General features: G+C 41.3%; 1 protein-coding gene across 1 annotated transcript in view; it reads left to right on the top strand.

Moving 5' to 3' along the window:
* Col28a1 (collagen type XXVIII alpha 1 chain) overlaps positions 1-18,682 on the top strand; it is a 147,626-nt gene extending 128,944 nt beyond the window's left edge. The window contains exons 31-34 of the mRNA XM_055612840.1: positions 969-1,517; positions 2,908-3,065; positions 16,008-16,191; positions 17,582-18,682. Of these exons, the coding sequence (XP_055468815.1) occupies positions 969-1,517; positions 2,908-3,065; positions 16,008-16,191; positions 17,582-17,754 (1,064 nt within the window). The 3' untranslated portion in view covers positions 17,755-18,682. The remainder of the gene's footprint in view (positions 1-968; positions 1,518-2,907; positions 3,066-16,007; positions 16,192-17,581) is intronic.
* The last annotated feature ends 405 nt before the right edge of the window (positions 18,683-19,087 follow it).

Raw genomic sequence — 19,087 nt, 5'->3', positions numbered from 1 at the left:
ATATATATATATATATATATATATATATATATATATATATATATATAATATATTCACACACATATATGTATACATATATATAGTGTTTGTTTATTTTCAATATATCCCAACCATAGTTGCCCCTTCCTTCACTCCTCCAAGTCCCCTGCCCTCTCCTCCCTCTCTCCCAGATCCACTCTTCCTCTGTTTTCCTTCAGAAAAGAGCAGGCCTTCCAGGGATATCCACTAAGGTTTTATATTTTAATATAAAAAATAGACATACAGATGTTTATTATCTCTTATGCTGTGGTTCAAACCTTTGTAGTAGTTGTGTGTGACACTATTAAGGGAAAGATATAAACAAATGTTTTTCACCACTGATAGGGAAACAACGACAGATCAAAGCAACAATGTTGTCAAAGTCCAACTTGGTGAACCAATGAGTTTATTGTGGTGACTCACAGGAGTATACGAGCAGGGGTTACTTATAGGAATATAAATGTCTCATAGGCATCAGAATTACCAGAGACAACCCTAGCATGGTGCCTGCTGTAAAAAGAAAGAAACAAACAAACCCTAGAATCTCAACCCCCAGAACTCTCTATGTGACTTGTAGGCAATTTAACAATCTAGAGAGTTGCTCTAAATCTGATAAATTTCAGAGACTTTCTAAGACTTGTGAGTTGGTTTTCTCCTTTTAGAAATTTCTTCATCTTAAGGCGCTTCCCTCCAGGTTGGAATGCTTAGATTTGGAATAAATTTCTATAAAACTACCCCAAAATACATATCATTTTTAAAAGAGTAAAGCACGGAGTCCAGTGATGAGAGATTTATAAGCTGTTTCCACTGTCATGGGGAAGGAAGACCATAGCTAAGGTTTTTGTTTCATTCCTAACCTTTTTACCACTCTCCTATGGGTGTGATGATAATCTGTGATGGTTTATTTTTCATTTCTTCAGTGTTTATACATTTATAAATTCATCTTTTAGGTTGTGGGCCCAAATGCAAAGAGACTCCACTGGAGTTGGTGTTTGTAATTGACAGTTCAGAAAGTGTGGGACCAGAGAACTTTCAAATCATCCAAACTTTTGTGAAGACTCTGGCTGACCGGGTAGCCCTGGACCTTGCCACAGCTCGCATAGGCATAATCAACTACAGTCACAAAGTGGAGAAGGTGGCAAGCCTGAAGCAATTCTCCAGCAATGATGACTTTAAGCTGGTAGTGGACAACATGCAGTATCTGGGGGAAGGCACCTATACAGCCACCGCTCTCCAAGCAGCCAATGACATGTTCAAGGAGGCAAGGCCAGGTGTAAAGAAGGTGGCCTTGGTGATCACTGATGGACAGACAGATTCCCGAGATAAAAAGAAACTGGCAGATGTGGTGAAGGACGCCAATGATGCCAACGTGGAAATGTTTGTGATTGGCGTGGTGAAGAAAGATGACCCCAACTTCGACATTTTTCACAAAGAAATGAATCTCATTGCTACTGATGCAGAACATGTGTATCAGTTTGATGACTTCTTTACTCTGCAAGGTAAGGTTGTCTGCCCAGTGGAAAGGGTGACATTACTCTTTGCAGTATCACACCACCAGCAGTCGGGAACTCTCAAGAGGATTCTCTCTCATTACATTATAACCTAGAAGCCACAAACAGCTAAGGACCAAATGGGATGTGACTGAGTGTAGAAGGCACAGTCCTGTATTTATCCATGGGTCCTGAGTTCTCAGCTGGCTGTGAGGTTTCACTGGAGTGTCCACGCAGTAGATAGGAGTGAAGGGAAAGAATGGCACTTTGGATATTGTTATTGGTTACCGTTCAAAAGTTTGCTAGTTAGAATAAGAGATGGAGCAGCAGAAAGTAAAGCAGAAAAAAAAAGTGCCCCAAAACTGAAAAGAAATTAAAAAACTAAAAACTTGATGCTAAAGCTATGGAAGTCTAAAGAGATGAGAGATGAGCAGCTGGGATTGGAGGCCATGCTCTAGGTGCTGACAACCTTGAAGAATAATCGTTAAAGTATGTCACTAGGCTAGCCCGGTGAACATTCTGATACTAAATATCATATTAACTGATACTTAGTAATGGGACAGCCTGACATACTGATTTGTCTGCATTTCATCTATGGTCAGTAGAGTTTTGCTACATATATTACAACTCTTGGGAATATAATGACTCATCTCGGCAGGACCCGGATTTGATCCTTCCTTGTCTACCCATTTGGGAATGGCGCCTTTTGTAGCTGTGTATTAACTCACTACTTTAGGTCCTTCCTGCGCCAAGTACCAACCCAAGCGTTTTTCTCAATGTTCTGCTGGCTAACTGGTACATCTGCTATATTCAGTTTCACTGAGCTGTTCATGTGTTAGAATGACCAGAAGTATCACACATTTGAGAAAACAGTTATATTTTAACAATTAAATTAAGGCTTTATCATCTTACCTGAGAGCTGAGAGTGTCTTTAATTTGTTATAGCAATAAATAACACCTTTTCACACTAACTGATATTTTACTAGTCCTAAAACCAGATGCAATTGCCTGTTTTACATAGTATTGGGAAGCTTTTCTTCCTTAGTATTATTTTTACATTTTATTATATTATTCTACTATAATACTAATACTATAATACTGTATAGTAGTACTGGCCCTTCCCACAGAATAAAGCAGTGAGCTATCACTTTGGACAATGGGAATTGGTGTTCCTTATGCATTCTGTGCTATGGTGTACCATCAAATAGAGATTCAGCATTAAAAATGGATTTGTCATGATCTTTTACAAGTAATATAAAAATGCTTCTGACTGTAGTCAACGTGGCAGTTGGCGTCCAAACATGGAAGTCGCTTAGGCTCAGTGCCGAGTCCTTTAAGTAGGTATTGAGTAAACTTTTGCTGCCTCCACTAACCGCCTTTTCTGCTTCTCTTTCAAAAGATACTCTGAAGCAAAAGCTATCTAAAAAAATTTGTGAGGATTTTGACTCCTACCTCATTCAAATTTTTGGATCGTCATCCTCTCGACCTGAATTTGGGATGTCAGAGGGAGAATTCAGCACATCCACGCCAAAGCCTGCAAAGGAGATTTCTGAGCTGGTGAGTAGCAGTGAGCTGGTAGGTAGCTGTGAGTCAGTAGGGAGCCGTTGGCTCACTCTGTAGTGGTATAGTCTGTTTGATGTCGAAGACCTTGCCTCTGCCCTGCCTCTTCAGAATCAGCTGAGCTATGTATTATACTGGGTCCTTGGGTCCCAGTGTTACCACCTTGATGGCAGGTTTTCAGTTCTGAAATAGCCCTGGAACTTAGAACATGATTGTGCGATGACTTCTTTTCATATTTGGTAATGATTTATTAACTGTTGCAAATGATAAGTTTATATTCTACTTTATCACTATTGTAACCAAGCTCCCGGAACAGATTTTCTTCTAACTCTCTCTCATTCATTCATTGCTGCATTCACCTGGTAAGCTCTCGAGTTTCCCCAAAGTTTACCTGTGTGTCCTAGTGCCAACCTCCCTCACTCCATACCACATTGTTGCCTTCTGAACTTTCTACTTCTGTTCATGGAATAGGAGGGGCAGGAGCTGTACGTGATCATGGTACAAATGGGGTACAGGAGGGTGCTCAGTGTTAGAGCTTCCCAGTGAGGAGGGCAGCTCCCTCCTGGAGACGAGACAAATGTGACTGTCTTCTTAGCAAGCTCCTGGGAACTGACTCAAGCCAATCAGATCCAGAGAAAACTGGAGCATCTCCCATAGCCACTTGTAAGTGTTTAATACAGTCTCTTCCTTATCAAGTTCCAAATAAAAGCAATCTAGACTGACTTTACTATTCCCATGGATCTTGTTTAGGGAATGTGGAGAGGGTCACGGTATCATTCTTTAAGTTTGGCAAAGCCCCAGTGCTGTCCTTTTACGAAAGCTTCATTAATGCCAGTCATTGTAAGCAGGAGCAACAATACTCTACCACCAGGACTTGGCTGAGTAGATAGACTAAGACCCTAGGCTTGTTGAGGAGTCAGGCCTAAGATACCATTTCTAAGGGCACAGATTACAGAACTCACTAGAGTTCTATTCCTTCTTCAGATAGGGCAGAAAGTCCTCTGGCATGCTTTCGTCTGTTAAAATAGTGACTCCAAATGAGTATTTCTGTTAGAGCAAGAGTCTTAGACACACACACACACACACACACACACACACACACACACACACCTATACCATCAGCTGTATAGCAGACGTTAGCACACTGTAATCATATACTGGATACTTTGACTGAACGGCCATAGAATTTCTGTTTCAGCTTTTCAGTTTTGTCTTTGAATTACAAAAGTAGTCAAAGAAAATATTCAAGTGAATAAGCATGATTGTGATCTAATAAAATTTATTTAGCAAATGTAGTTTGGGATTTGGCTAAGTGGTAGAATGTGTTTTCAATCCTCAGCATTCAATCCAAAGTAAAACTTATTTACAAAATCTGATGGAGACTAAAATTTGGTCCAGAGGGTTTTCTTGGCCCTTGTCTATCTAAACTTTTAAAGTGAATTAAAGACAATAAAGTATGGCCAAGGACATGTCTTTCTGGTGTTGTGACTTGGCACTGTTGCAATCTACAAGATTCATATTTGAGACACACACAACTGAGTTACAATAAATGAAAAAAATAAATGATAAATCTCATAGTGCTTTAAGTACATTGTCTTTAAGTCATTGTTCCTTCGCTGTGAAGAGACACCATGACCACAGCAACTCGTATAAAGGAAAGCATTTACTTGAGGATTACTTAGCATTTAAGAGGTTTCGTCCATTATCAGCTCTGTGGGAAGCATGGCCGCACACAGGCAGACCAGGTATTACTGAGGAGCTGAGAGTTCCACATCTCCATCTACAGTTGGAGGAAGGGGATGGTGGCCCTGGTTTGAGCATTTGAAACCTCAAAGCCCAGGCCCAGAAACACACTTCCTCCAACAAGGCCACTCCTAATCTCCGTCGGGTGGCTCCAGTTCCTAATGACCCAAGCATTCAAATCTATGAGACTATGAGGGTCATGTTCTTATCAAACCACCACATAAGCTGTCAAATTTGTGTTGTGCTCCACACCCGTGACTATTCTTGGTGGCCTTTGTCCTGCCCTTTAAGCAAGGATTCCTCTTGGTGTAACTTAGCACTTCCTATTCTAGCTCAACTATATGACCCAGATAGCGGGTCAATGGCTGAAGCGCAAGAAGTGGTAAACAGTAATCTTAGGAAAGGAGTAGAAATTGTCTTAGTCCACCTCAAAGAAAATCTAAACTTTTAAGCATTACATTTAACGATGGAAATGTCCTGATTTAGATGTACTCTAACTGTCTGAGAACAGGCGTGTTCGGAGATGAGGGTGGTAGGAGGATCTTGCATAACTTGCAGGCCTCTGCTGGTTCTCCTGGAGACCAGTCTGCGGGGGCTGTCTGTGGTCATCCATCTTTTACTCTGAGCCTCTCCTTGTAGTGTTTCATATTTCCTCTCCTAATTTATTATATTTATCAATAAAGTATGATCGGTGAGCATGAACATGCCTTAATGTTTCTAATGAATTGAAATCCTTCAAGGACACAATCTACATCTAAGTAAGTGTTATGCTCTGCACGTGGCTTAAAATTACGTTTTGTTTGTTTTGTTGAGACAGATTTTTACTATATAGTCTCTGGTTGTCATTATGTAGACCAGCTGACCTTGAACTCTACAGAGATCTGTCTGTCTCTGCCTCAGAGTGATGAGACTAAAGGCACCTGTCTTGACAATTAATAACGAGGAACTTATAAAACTAAAACACTTTTGTATAACAAAGAACATAGTTTGGGTAAAGAGGCAGCCTACAGTACGGCTAAACCTTTACCAGCCACAAGTCTAAAGAGCTAGTACCTAGAATGGACCAAGTATCCAGAAAACAAAAATCTCAAAAGATAAAATACTTAAGAAATGTCCAAAATACTTAGCCATCAGGGAAGTACAACTGAAAACTACTTTAGGATTTCATCTTACCCAAATTAGAATAGCTAAGTTAACAAAGAGAAAAGATGACAAATACTGGCAAAGGATATACAGAAGGGGAACACATATTCACTGCTGGTGTGAATACAAACTGGTGCAACCAGTATGGAAATTGATGTTTCCCAAAAATCCAGAAATAGATCTACCATATGATAGATATGTCATGCCTTGCCACGTACGCAAAAGACTCTATATCCTACTTTAGAGATACCTGGTCATCCATGTTCATTGCTGCCCTAGTCACAATAGCCAGGAAATGGAAACAACCCAATGAATAGGATAATAAAAATGCCGTGCATTCACACAGTAGAATATTATTCAGCTGTTAAGAAAAATGAAGTTTGTAGGTAAATGGACAGAGCTAGATACTATTATTCTGAGTGAGGAAACTGACACTCAGAAAGACAGATATCACAGGTTTTCTCTTGTTTCAGGATGTTAGCTTTGAGTTGGCCGATATGTGTATTCCAAATTTGGAACATCCACAGAGGTCTGGAAATTAGTGAGGGGTCATGGGAGAGGTCTTCAAGGTAGGGGAGATAAAACATAATGATATAAAGGGTTAAAAAATAATGGAATATGAAGGGCTAAGGGAGGGCAGGGTAGAAGAGAGAAACTGAAATAGGGACTTAAAAAAAAATCCTGTGGAACTTCCCAGAGACTCATACTCCAACCAAGGACTATTCTTGAAGATAACCTAGAACCCCTGCACAGATGTAGCCCATGGCAGTTCAGTGTCCAAGTAGGTTACATAGTAATGGGAAGAGGGACTGCCTCTGACATAATATGATTGGCCTGCTCTTTGATCACCTCTCCCTGAGGGGGGACCAACCTTACCAGGCCACAGATGATGACAATGCAGCCACTTCTGATAATAACTGATAGACTAAGATCAGAAGGAAGGAGAAGAGGACCTCCCCTATCAGTGGACTTGGGGAGGGGTATGCATGAAGAAGGGGGAGGGAGGGTGGGATCGGGAGGGGAAGAAGGAGGGGCTTATGGGAGGATACAAAATGTATAAAGTGTAATTAATAAAAAATAAAAAAAGAAGAGCTAACTAAAAAAAAATGTGAAAACCTACTGCAGATGCTTTCTAAAATGATGGCATTAATATTGTTAACACTTCATATTTATTTATTCTTCCTGGTTTGAACAGTTGGGTTAAGATTTTCTTGACATGAGTGAGAGCAAAGTAGTGAAACCAATTAGACATCAACTTGTCAGGTCAATAATTATTTCCAGTAATGGCCCATTAATTCCATAAACATCTTTATTTACTGTATGAAGTTACCTTTCACAACTCTAAATGAATTAATAATTAGTGTACATGCATGGATGTTAATCTATTTGAACTAGTCTCTTACAGAATTAGTTGCAATATATTTTTCTTTTTGAAGAAGTAGAAAGGAATGAAATTTTATCTACTCTTTTGAAAATGTTCTCTTTTTTGGTATTATGAAAAATTGCATATAACTTAGATAACTGACAGCCAGACCACTTCTTTCTTGAAGGAGGAGGATGTAGGGTACATAATGGTTTCCTAGCAACCAGGTGATAGACACAGCCAAGCTAGTGTGGGATGAGCCCCAGGGGTAGCTCTGTTGCCAGCTAGAGGAGGTGTGGTGTAAGAAGCAGGGAAGAGAGTTTCCCTCTTCCTGATATCATCCTGACGTCTTCAATCCCAGCCTCCAGTCGATATGAATTTTCTGCATCAGTGCAGACCAGCATAGGTCTGTGACGCCATGGTCTGCACTCGCCCAATGCTTCTGTCTCTAGTTCCCCCTCTCTCTGTGCTCATCACCTCATCTCAAATTCAGTTAAACAATCCATTGCTGAACCATGTTCCCATGAACATTTTTGCTTGTTTTTAAAGCAGGGGGCTTATTTTGTAGTCTGAGCTGACCTGAGAGTCACTGTGCATCCTATGCGGGCCTCAAGTTCCCAGGAATCCTCCTGCTTTAGCCTCTTGTGCGCTGTGATTACAGATGTGAGTCAACATGCCTGGCTTCTACTAGAACATTCCCAGAGAACTGCAACCCTGATCATGATCAGGTTCAGACTTGACATTGGAACTGAATGCATTGCTCCAGAATCTGAGCCTAGGCTCTGTCATCAGCTCTGACCTGTCAGGATTTAATCCTCCACCTGTGTTCTTCAATGTTTCCTTCTACTTGGTCCAAGTTAGAACATGGCTTCTCCACCCTACCAGAGACTTTCCCCTAGCTCAGTAAGTAGGTTTCAGATTTACCCATCTTAAAAATAAGACAACCCTTTCTGGATTCGTATGGTTCTTTTGCTAATATCCTGTTTAGATTTATCCTCTCATAATAAAATTACTTCCTTTAGGCTAATGTGTAGCCAGGCTTTAACTACTTTGTGAGTTCTTTTCTTTCTTTCTTTTTTTTTACATTTAAAATTTTTATTTATTTATTTATTTGTTACAATTTATTCACTTTGTATCCCAGCTGTAGTCCCCTTCCTTGTCTCCTTCCAGTCCCACCCTCTCTCCCTCTTCTCCTCCCATGCCCCTCCCTTAGTCCACTGATAAGGGAGGTTCTCCACCCCTTTCATCTGACCCTAGCCTATCAGGTCTCATTAGGACTGGCTCGATTGTCTTCCTCTGTGGCCTGGTAAGAATTGTGGTATTTTTACACAATGGAATACTACTCAGCAATCAAAAAGAAGGAAATCATGAAATCTGCAGGCAAATGGTGGGATCTAGAAAAGATCATTCTGAGTGAAATATCCCAGAAGGAGAAAGACAAACATGGTATATACTCACTTATATAGACCTATAAGATATGAGAAACATAATGAAATCTATACACTTAAAAAGAGCTGGAGGGGACGGGAACTCCACAAGCAGAGCAACAGAACAAGATAATTTGAACACAGGGAACTTCCCAGAGACTCATACTCCAACCAAGGACTATTTGTGGAGATGACCTGGAACCCCTGCACAGGTGTAGCCCATGGCAGTTCAGTGTCCAAGTGGGTTACATAGTAATGGGAAGAGGGACTGCCTCTGGCATAATCTGATTGGCCTGCTCTTTGATCACTTCCCCCTGAGGGGGGAGCAGCCTTACCAGGCCACAGTAGAGGACAATGCAGCCACTTTTGATGAGAACTGATAGACTAAGATCAGAAAGAAGAGGAGAACCTCCCCTATCAGTGGACTTGGGGAGTGGCATGCATGCAGAAAGGGGAGGGAGGGTGGGATCGGCAGGGGAGGAGGGAGGGGCTTATGGGGGGATACAAAATGAATAAAGTGTAATTAATAAAAAAAAAAGATTATCAAGAGAGTGGACATGGGGTAAGATGATCAATCTTCGTTTAGAAAGACAGATGGGATGTGCATTGAACGTATGACAGGAGTCTCCTGAGCGCATCTGAAAGACTCTAACTAGCAGTGTTTTCAAAGCAGATACAAAGACTCATGACCAAACCTTCGGCAGAATACAGGGAATCATATGAAAGAAGGGGAGTTAGTCTGATGGGGAAAGGATAGGAGCTCCACAAGGACCAAATATATCTGGGCACAGGGTCTTCTCAGAGACTGTCATTCAACCAAGGACCATGTATGGATATAACCTAGAACCTCTGCTCAGATGTAGCCTGTGGTAGCTCAGTAACCAATTGGTTTCCCATAGTGAGGGGAACAAGGACTATTTCTAACAAGAACTCAATGACTGGCTCTTTGACCTCCCCACCCCCCAAGGGAGGAGCAGTCCTGTTAGGCCACGGAGGAGAGCTTTGCAGCCAGTCCTGAAGATACCTGATAAAACAGGATTGGATGAATGGGGAGGAGGTCCCCCCTATCAGTGGACTTGGAAAGGGGCACGGTGGAGATGACGGAGGGAGAGTGGGATTGGGAGGGAATGAGGGAGCGGGACACGGCTGGGATACAGAGTTAATAAAATGTAACTGATAAGAAAAAATAAAAAATAAAAATAAAAAAAAGACTGCTTCCAAGGACCATGCATGGAGATAACCTAGAACCCCTGCACAGATGTAGCCTATGGCAGCTCAATCTCCAAGTGGGTTCCCTAGTAAGGGGAACAGGGGCTGTCTCTGAGTTCTTTTTCTAACCCTTTATTTCTCTGGTTTCACGCCCTATGACTAGATAGGAGAAAAAGAAGGAAAAGGGAAAGGAGAAAATTAGAGGTTCTTGAATCTAATTTCTTCTTGTTTCTTCTTTGACAACTAACAAACCTGAACACCCTGAACAATCAACAACCACCCGCTCCACCTATCAGGTCTTCATATACCCTCTGAACAATTCCCAGATTTCCAAATGTCATACAATAGCAGAAACCATCTGCAGCTGGCAAAACCATGCCTCTGCTAGAACATGAGGCAAATCATATTCAGCTGCTCTGAAGCTGTCCCATATCCCTACACTTGGGATTAAAACAAAAAACAAAAAACATATTCTTACAACATTTTTGTTTTAATTCCAGGATTCTCACTACCCTAGTATCTTCCTTCTGTTCTTTCTCTTGCTTTTTTATCTTTTATTCTGTCTCTGTCTCTTTTGGATGGATGGATAGATAGATAGATAGATAGATAGATAGATAGATAGATAGATAGACACACACACATATGTCTCTGTCTCTTTTACTCCTTTACTCCCTTCCTTTCTCCCTTCACTTTCCTCTGATTTACATATCTCACCCTTTTCCCCTTATTTTTTAGAGGATCCTCTGAAGCCAGGCTATATGCTACAGTTTGCCTCTGCAGAAAAGCCACCAACAACTGGCTAGGTGCCAAATCCTTACTTGATTTCTCGTTTGTGGGTGACACCACAGCTACTGTCTAAAGGTGAATTTCCACCGCTCTGCTGGTACTTTTTTCATTTCCTTCAGGGATTCCTTTCTCTATCATACATACCTCTAAAATAAGTCTTTCTTCCCTTTTTCTTCCCTTCTGAGGTTTATTTGTACTTTCGTTGAATGTTCATTATAGAAGTAAACTTTTGCAGGCTACTTAATCCTTTTATAGTGACTATGGCACAGCGCCCTCTCCAAAGGCTATAATCAGCGGCATGAAAATGTCAAGGGACATTAGCGTGAGCTTGTTTAGTTTCTCTGATACAGGCAGGGTTAAGCTGATTTCCTGAAATCAGAACTAATTATCCATAAATGGTCATGACGAAATCATGTCCTACAGAGGTGCTCATATTGGCCAAATCCCAATTTACTTGTTTACAAAATAAAACTAATGCTCTCATGGTGGTAAGAAAGTCGAATTCTCAGCAAAACCTATGAAACAGCTAATTATCAGAATATGAAGTTGCTGCGTGCAGTGCTGACTGTTGCTAATAATGACTCAGTACCCTTGGAGTGTGAGTGTTCTATCCGCAGAACGGAAAACAAGGCAAGGAACATCCCGAAAACTAACCTAGAAGGAATATTGCAGACATGGAGTCAGAAAACTTACATATTCTCAGTGCTGAAGATATATACTTTATTTCCTCAGCTCCAAAGTATACATTTTCCCACAATTTTATTATTTCTAATACAGAGATGCACCTGTTTGATATATGTTGTCTTTTTAAAAAGACGTCTAAGTTTTCCTGTGTTATTTCACGATGAATGACATTCAAAGTATGGGAAGCTTTATGCTGAGTATAGTCCTGCATTCTACCTCTGGGAAAGGCGCAGTCAGTCTGGGCCAGAGCAGCCCAAGGTGATCAGAAAACCTTGGAATGCAAGTAAATTTCAGCATGTAGGTGCTGATGGACTTGCATATGAGAGGAATACAGTTAAGCCAGACAGACTCCTTTGAAGGTTTTGGCTATGGCCAACATCTACCATGTGGCCTACCATACTGAGCAATGTCTGAACACAGCAGTCAGTGTGCTTGCTTTTTTGGGAAAAGATAGATTTATTTATTTTATTATTTTGTGAATAAGAGTCTTTTGCCTGCATGTATACATGTGTACCATGTGAATGACTGGAGCCCTTGGGGAAGTGAAAATATGGAAAGTGAGAACTAGTTAATGTTTGCTATGTAGTGTTCTGTTGCTTTCCTTTTGCTAAGGATCTGGAGTCTCTGCTGATAACAGTCCTTCCTGGTAGAGAAGGGAGTAGAAGACACCTTACCAAAAAATTGTCTTGCTTTTAGGCCAATGAAGAAAGGAAGAGTGTTCTTCTTGTATTTACTCTCAACTACCTTCACCTCAAAATAATTACTATCCTCAAATGGCATATTTGGGGGTAGCATATTCTGCTTTGGTGGAGTATGGCTCAAGGTTGAACTCTGCATGGGTCAGGCTGTTGGGGGTCGGGGGGGCTGTAAGATGGAAGAAAACAGTTGGTACTGGTGGGGATATCGGAAGCTTTTCAGACTCAGACTAACTTTTCCTGGGCTGCGGTAGGAAGGCAGATTTTGAGATATTGCTGCAGGTTATGGTAGGGCATGGTGGTCATGCTATGTAGGGAAGACAGATTGTGCCACAGCTCTGAAGGCCAGCTGGACACCTTCTCACCTGTCAAACTGGCAGTCATCTCCTTTGCAGTCCTGATGATTGTCAAACTGGCAAGTGATGATTGCTGAAGAAAGATGTCCCTAGTGAGCGTGCAAATTAGTAGAAATACACTTGGAAAGGACGTTGCCTGAAAAGCATTCCAAATCTGTGTTTAACCCCACAATCAGTCATGAGCTTTAGAATAGAAAAAAATTTGAAAGAGTCCATTGTAAGCTGAACCTCTTGGGACAGGGGTATAACCTGGGTACTTTGGAAACTGAAGCAGAATGACCAAAGGATCAAGCCTGGCCTAGGTTAGGGAATGATTCAAGGCCAGCATGGGCAACTAAATTAGCGAGACCTTTTGAAATAAAACTAGATAAAGGGCTATATATATGCCTCAATAGTAAGAGTGGTTGCCAAGCAAGAACAAGGCCCTGGTTCAGTCCCTGGTATGGCCCATTCAATGCACACACACATGGGGGGAGGGCTGATTCTAGTCATGTCTATTAAGCATTTTATTTTTTTAATTTTTATTAATTACAGTTTATCACTTTGTATCCCAGCTGTAGCCACTTCCCCCATCCCCTCCCAATTCCACCCTCCCTCCCTCTTCTTCTCCTATGCCCCTCCCCCAGTCCAATGATAGGGGAGGTCCTCCTCCCTTTCCATCTGACCCTAGACTATCAGGACTCATCAGGACTGGCTTCATTGTCTTCTTCTGTGGCCTAGTAAGGACTGCCTCCCCCTCAGGTGGAGGTGATCAAAGAGCCAGCCCATGAGTTCATATCAGAAATGGTCCCTGTTTCTATTACTGGGGAAACCTCTTGGACATTGACCTGCCATGGGCTACATCTGTGCAGGGATTCTAGGTTATCTCCATACATTGTCCTTAGTTGGAGTATCAGTCTCAGAAAAGACCCCTGTGTCCAGATTTTTTGGTTCTGTTGCTCTCTTTGTGGAGCTCCTGTCCCCTCCAGGTCTTTCTATCTCCCCCTTCTTTCATAAGATTCCCTGCACTCTGCCTAAAGCTTAGCTATGAGTTTCAGCATCTGCTTTGATACACTGCTGGGTAGAGTCTTTCAGAGGCCCTCTATGGTAGGCTCCTGTCCTGTTTCCTGTTTTCTCCCTCTTATGATGTCCATCTGGTTTGCCTTTTGCTGTAATATGTGCAGTGCTGATACTATATATTAAGAAAAGTAGCATGTGACATAGAAAATGGAACAAAGTTTGTTGTCGTTGGATCTCCTGGGCATTAAACCCTGGGCTTCAAAGATACTGAGCAAACATTTTACCAAATGACTTATAGTCCCAGCTTGCATTTTTTTGTTGTTGTTGTTAAAAATATACTCACATAGGGAAAAAAATTAGAGTAGGGAAAACATATCAACAGTAATTATCTGTGAGTAGAATTGCCTCTGATTTCTATTCCATTCTCTTCACTTGTCCATTATTTTCTAAAATCCCTTTCAGCAAACATGTTTGCTTTTGTAAGAAGGAAGAACAAATTTTAAATTGCCAACCACAACAATTACGCATTTGTCTAATAGTCTCAAACTTTACTGAGCCAGAAGATTGATGAAATTATTTCATTTATAGAAGAAAGTTAATTGTGTTTATTCTGAAATGTGTTATATAATGTTACAGTTGTGGAAATTCCCAAATGATCACGTGATTTAGAAAGCAAACAGGCATCTCTTCATGGTGAGAAAGGAGTTTCTAGGCCCCAGGACTGGAGCTCTGTAAAGATTCAAAGGCAGGGGTAATTCTTTTATGGAAATTATGCCCAGAGCAAGGGACACTGAGCTCAGAGACCCTCTGTTTCCCATGTAGACTGCTCCCGGTGGCTTTTCTTTTGATACAGTATCACCTAGAGAGAATATGGGCAGGCAGAGAACTGCAGTGCTTTTTCTCTGGGCCAGGACCTTTCTCCCCTCCCATTGGAGGACTGCCAGCTTTAAAATGTTCAATTCTAAGAGAGTAGGAGATGTTGGAACTCCAGTCATCAGACGCACTGCACACAGGGCCTGTTCCTGGAAGCAGGAACAGCAAGGGATGCGCCTGCAGCTTTAATGAAGGCTGTGTTTGGAGCCAGTGAAGCCACTGTTGTGTTTGAGTTCAGAGCTCTGTATAAGGCCAACAACTGGTTCTAAAGGAAGTACTTGTTCTGAACTCACCTGGTAATTCTTCAGTAACTATGAAACATGCAAACATACGTGGTCAGAGCAAAGTGTGCTCACTTGATAGGGCCTGTGAGTAGGTGTGCCTGTGTGTGCATGCGTGTGTGTATATGGAATAAAACGCTGTAAGCCAGCAGGTAACAGAGGACAGGTAATGGCGACAGCTGCCTGTGCCCACTGTCTGCTGGCATCCCTGGTTAAGAAAGCATCAGAAAAACGACTTTATTTAGTTCATAGATTTGTTTACCGAAATAAGCACAAAGCAGGAGAATGAGGGAGCCATTGTAAGACGATGGGGCTACGACTGAGGTTGAGTAACCGACTCCACTCCATAGAACTGTGCTCCAAAAAAAATAAATAACCCTACTTTCAATTATTAATACAAGTGACTTGCCTAGCTCTTGATAATAGTCTTAAAATTAACGCAACCTTTTTTCTCAAGCCAAGTACCTTGCTTTCATTATATATCATAATCTGAGATGAAACTAGAAAGTTTTGCTAAAAATTTTGCTTCTGGAGTTAAGATATTATGTACTTTAGAGATCAGGCGTTTCTTAGGTCTTCATAGGAGCCAAGGATCCCACAACAGTGGGCTCTGCATGATAGACAGTAGAAGGCACAAGATTTTCAGCTGGGATTGACCAACCAGTCAAACAGGTGCCAAGGTGCTTTCATTTAGACTTTGTTGTCCTTTGTTGTCCCAATTCTCTGCATCAGGATTCACTGAATCCTGGGTAGATATTTTAGAATATCTCATTAAGAGCTCTAGTGCTAGGAAATAAAGCATAAAAAGATCATAAAATGCTAAATTACTGTTGCTTTTTTGTGTTCATAGACATAACTAGAAGAGAGAAGACTATCCCTTTCCATTTTATGTATTTCATGCCCTGGATACAATTCTCCTTGGAAGTTCTCAGGAGAAGAACATCTCTGCCCAGATGTAGGCAATGAGTGTGTGTACATACTAGAAGCCACACAAAGAGGAAGGAAAGTCGATCTTTATCTAGTCAGGACTGGGACGTGATTGCTGTGAGCTTTACTTGAAATAGTCTGCATAGGACAGCTGGGAGCCACAGCCATGATAAACCTTTTCTACAGTTTCCAAGAAATCAGTTGCTTTGTTGAGTTGACACCAGAAACAAAATAATTTTTTCTTTTCCTTCTTTTGTTTGTGTGTGTATGTGTTTGTTGTATGAATGTTGTGTGTATATGTGATGTTTGTATGTGTGTGGTGTGTATGTGTGTTTCTCTGATATGTGTGATGTGTGTGTATCATATGAATGTGGTGTGTATATGTGATGTTCCATGTATGTGCTATGGTGTGTGTGTGTGTGTGTGTGTGTGTGTGTGTGTGTGTGTGTGTAGTTTAATGTCTCTAGGGGCCAGAATGAAGAGAATGAACCTTTCATGACAACTGAGGCTGGCAACTTGGCTGTCTCAACTCCAACTGAGGCCACCAGTACACTATGGCTCAGCACCCCGGAGGGAATGGAAACAAGAACTCCAAATCCCAATTTGATTTCACAGTCAGAAAATTCTCTGTACAAAGGTAAGGGACATCTTTCGAAGAGCTGCTGTATCTACAGTGTGAGGGAGGCACACTGGTCTCTGGGGTCTCTTCAACAAGAGATAACTTGCCAGGGAAGAGAAAAGCCAGCTCTGGCTGGGTCACATGGAACTTGGGAGGTGGCTGCCTGGGGAGTAAAGGTGATTATGGAAATGTTCCAGCACAGGTTTTACCTGAATGTTTTAGAGGTAATTCCATTGCCCCTGTTCCACAGGCCCAGCTGCTCTGTGTTCTTCAAACATGTAGATATTTGAGGTTTTGACTCTTGATTGTATAACTCAGATTCTCTTCCAGAAACATGCTTTCTTTGAGTTAATATCCATACAAAGAGACAGCATCACATACACATATACATACAAAGGTGACAGCTTCCAAGTCCAACAGACACTTAAATGGACTTGAACACAGGTTGCACTTTATCAGCTGTTTAGTTCTTGTGGAAATCTGTTTTTCTCCACTAGGTCTAATTAGTCTTCATGGCAGAAATAGATTTAGAGATCAGTTCTAGAAAATATAATGAGACAGGCTCCGAACCTGAGGAACGGATTAAGGGAGTTGGAGAAAAGACTGGCTTTGCTGTAGAGATATCAACCATCTCTGAAAGAACAAGTCTTGGGCAGCTGGTGTCTGTTTGTCTGGCTTTTCTCATCTTGGTGTAATTTCTTCAAGCAGAAAGTAAGAATCAATGCACTGGGCAGTGTTGATCAACAAAGAAGATCTAATGAATTGGAGACTCTGATTTCATTAGCACAATATGGCCTTATTGTTTTGGCTTTCCTTTAGAGGGCACACTCCTAAAGTGTTTGTTTGTTTTTGTAATGGACATTAAAAGGTCATGCCCTATCTTCTTGCTTTCTTACAATAGTTGTCCTTTAAAAAGGGAAGTGTAGGATCAAGACTGCCCTTTGGTGCTATGTGTTCTCTAAAGTGCTGGTCATAGTACTACATCTTTGTAATACCGGTCCTTAGGAGGTGGAGGGTGGATCATCAAAAGTTCAAGGCTAGCCGGATCTACCTAATGAGACTATTTTTTTTAATCCCATCTTCTCCTGTTACCCAATCCCCCAGAGGTAGTAGTTAATGGATTCTCACTTGCACCTTCTTGGAATTTAATAGGGTTCATAAAGATTAAAGACTTTTGTATTTGAAGGAATGGATAACCAGCGATAGAGTTCCAGGTGATAGGAAGAAGATTTGGAGTAATACAGAACCCTTCTTTCAATAAACTAGAACCATGTTTTTCTCTGTTAGAATGCATAAAGAATAAAAAGTTAATATTACTTCATAAAGCTTTTGTTTGTTTTTTTTTTTTCCCTGATGTGTTCAGTGAGAGAAAAATTCTGATCCTCCCCCACCTTTTTTTTCTCTCCAGATCCAAGATGCGAGGAAGCCCTGAGACCTGGGAACTGTGGAGACTATGTCGTTCGATGGTATTATGACAAAAATGTCAACAACTGTGCTCGCTTTTGGTTCAGTGGCTGCAATGGCTCAGGAAACAGATTCCACAGCGAAAGGGAGTGTCGAGAAACCTGCATCAAAGGATGAACAAGCACGTTGACTTGCTCCAGTCAGAGGTTTAGAAAGTGCCCTGTGCAAACAGTGTGCCACACCAGAGCACACACCCAGCCTCGATAGGTCACAAACGCTGTAGGGCTCTCACAGCCACCTAGGGAGCGCGTACTGCCTGCACAGGTGAGAAGGCTAAGGCTCTCGGGATTTCAGTAGCGTGTCAGCTGCCACCGCCCAGCTGAAGGGTGGAAGCATTAGTAATCTGGACTTGGCTGTGTGACTTTACAACCCAGTCTTTATCTGCTTCACAACCTGCAGTGTGGTCCTGAATCCTGTTCATTCTAGTACACATATATGACAGACCAAACCCCACCCGCTTGTGACCCCGCCCTCAGCACCTGTGAGCTCTGGGAGTGGAGAATGGTTTTCGAGGGGAAGGTCTTTGGATGAAACGTGTAGGAATGTCTGTGTGAGTACTGGGATTGTGGTGGGGGATGCTGAGGGGAGTTACAAATTTAGCCCCAAGTGATAGTAGAGAGAAATACGTCTGAAAATAAATGCACTAATTGTATGACAAATGGACAGTTCCCCTTTCTCCCTGGTATCAAAGTTCTCGTTGTATGATTAAGCTATGTATTGAAATGAAGCAGGTTTTACACTTTTCCAATGCATTAAAAGAATATATGCAACGTGCCTGTCAGTTTTAAAACAGGATGAGGCAAGCAGCAAACATATCACAGAATGAACCAAAGCACTGTTTCTGGGCAAGTCCTGTGAGCCCTTCCCCCACCACCTTCCTGTGCCAGAGCTATCCTGCTTCAAACTTTGTGTTACTATTGGCTTTTCTATGAAATTTTACATGTGAAGGTACACATATCTCAATGAATTCCCAACTAATACACGCTTAGTCTTGATAGTTTGAAGCTTTGTAAGAATGATGCTGTCTGTACGCTAGCTTTCTACAACATAATATTTTATTTAGCTTTATAATCAGTCCATGTTTTACCATATATAAATACATTCCCAAATAATTTATTACTTAGAGGTTAGAGTCTTAGAAGAGGTTTACCAAAACATGAACTTCCCTGTGATTTACTTGGTAGATGGCATTGTTATTCATATGCATGCTTTCATACGTATATCATAATTGTGAAATATTGGTGAGAATATATAACAATATATTTAATCATTGCCCTGGCTATGGTCGATTGAGCTGTTTCTACTTTATTTTTCCACTGTTCCACCAGCATTTTGAGGGTGTTTTCACATTTGTGTTTCTGGATACATACATTCCAGGTTCCCACCCACTGTGTATTGAAGCTGTTGTTTGATGCATATTAAACATACTGTCCTTTGAGGCTTACTGTTA

Source organism: Psammomys obesus, unplaced genomic scaffold, assembly GCF_907164565.1.
Source record: "Psammomys obesus unplaced genomic scaffold, mPsaObe1.curated_primary_1811, whole genome shotgun sequence".
Lineage (NCBI taxonomy): Eukaryota > Metazoa > Chordata > Mammalia > Rodentia > Muridae > Psammomys > Psammomys obesus.
This window is presented reverse-complemented; position numbering and strand designations above follow the sequence as displayed.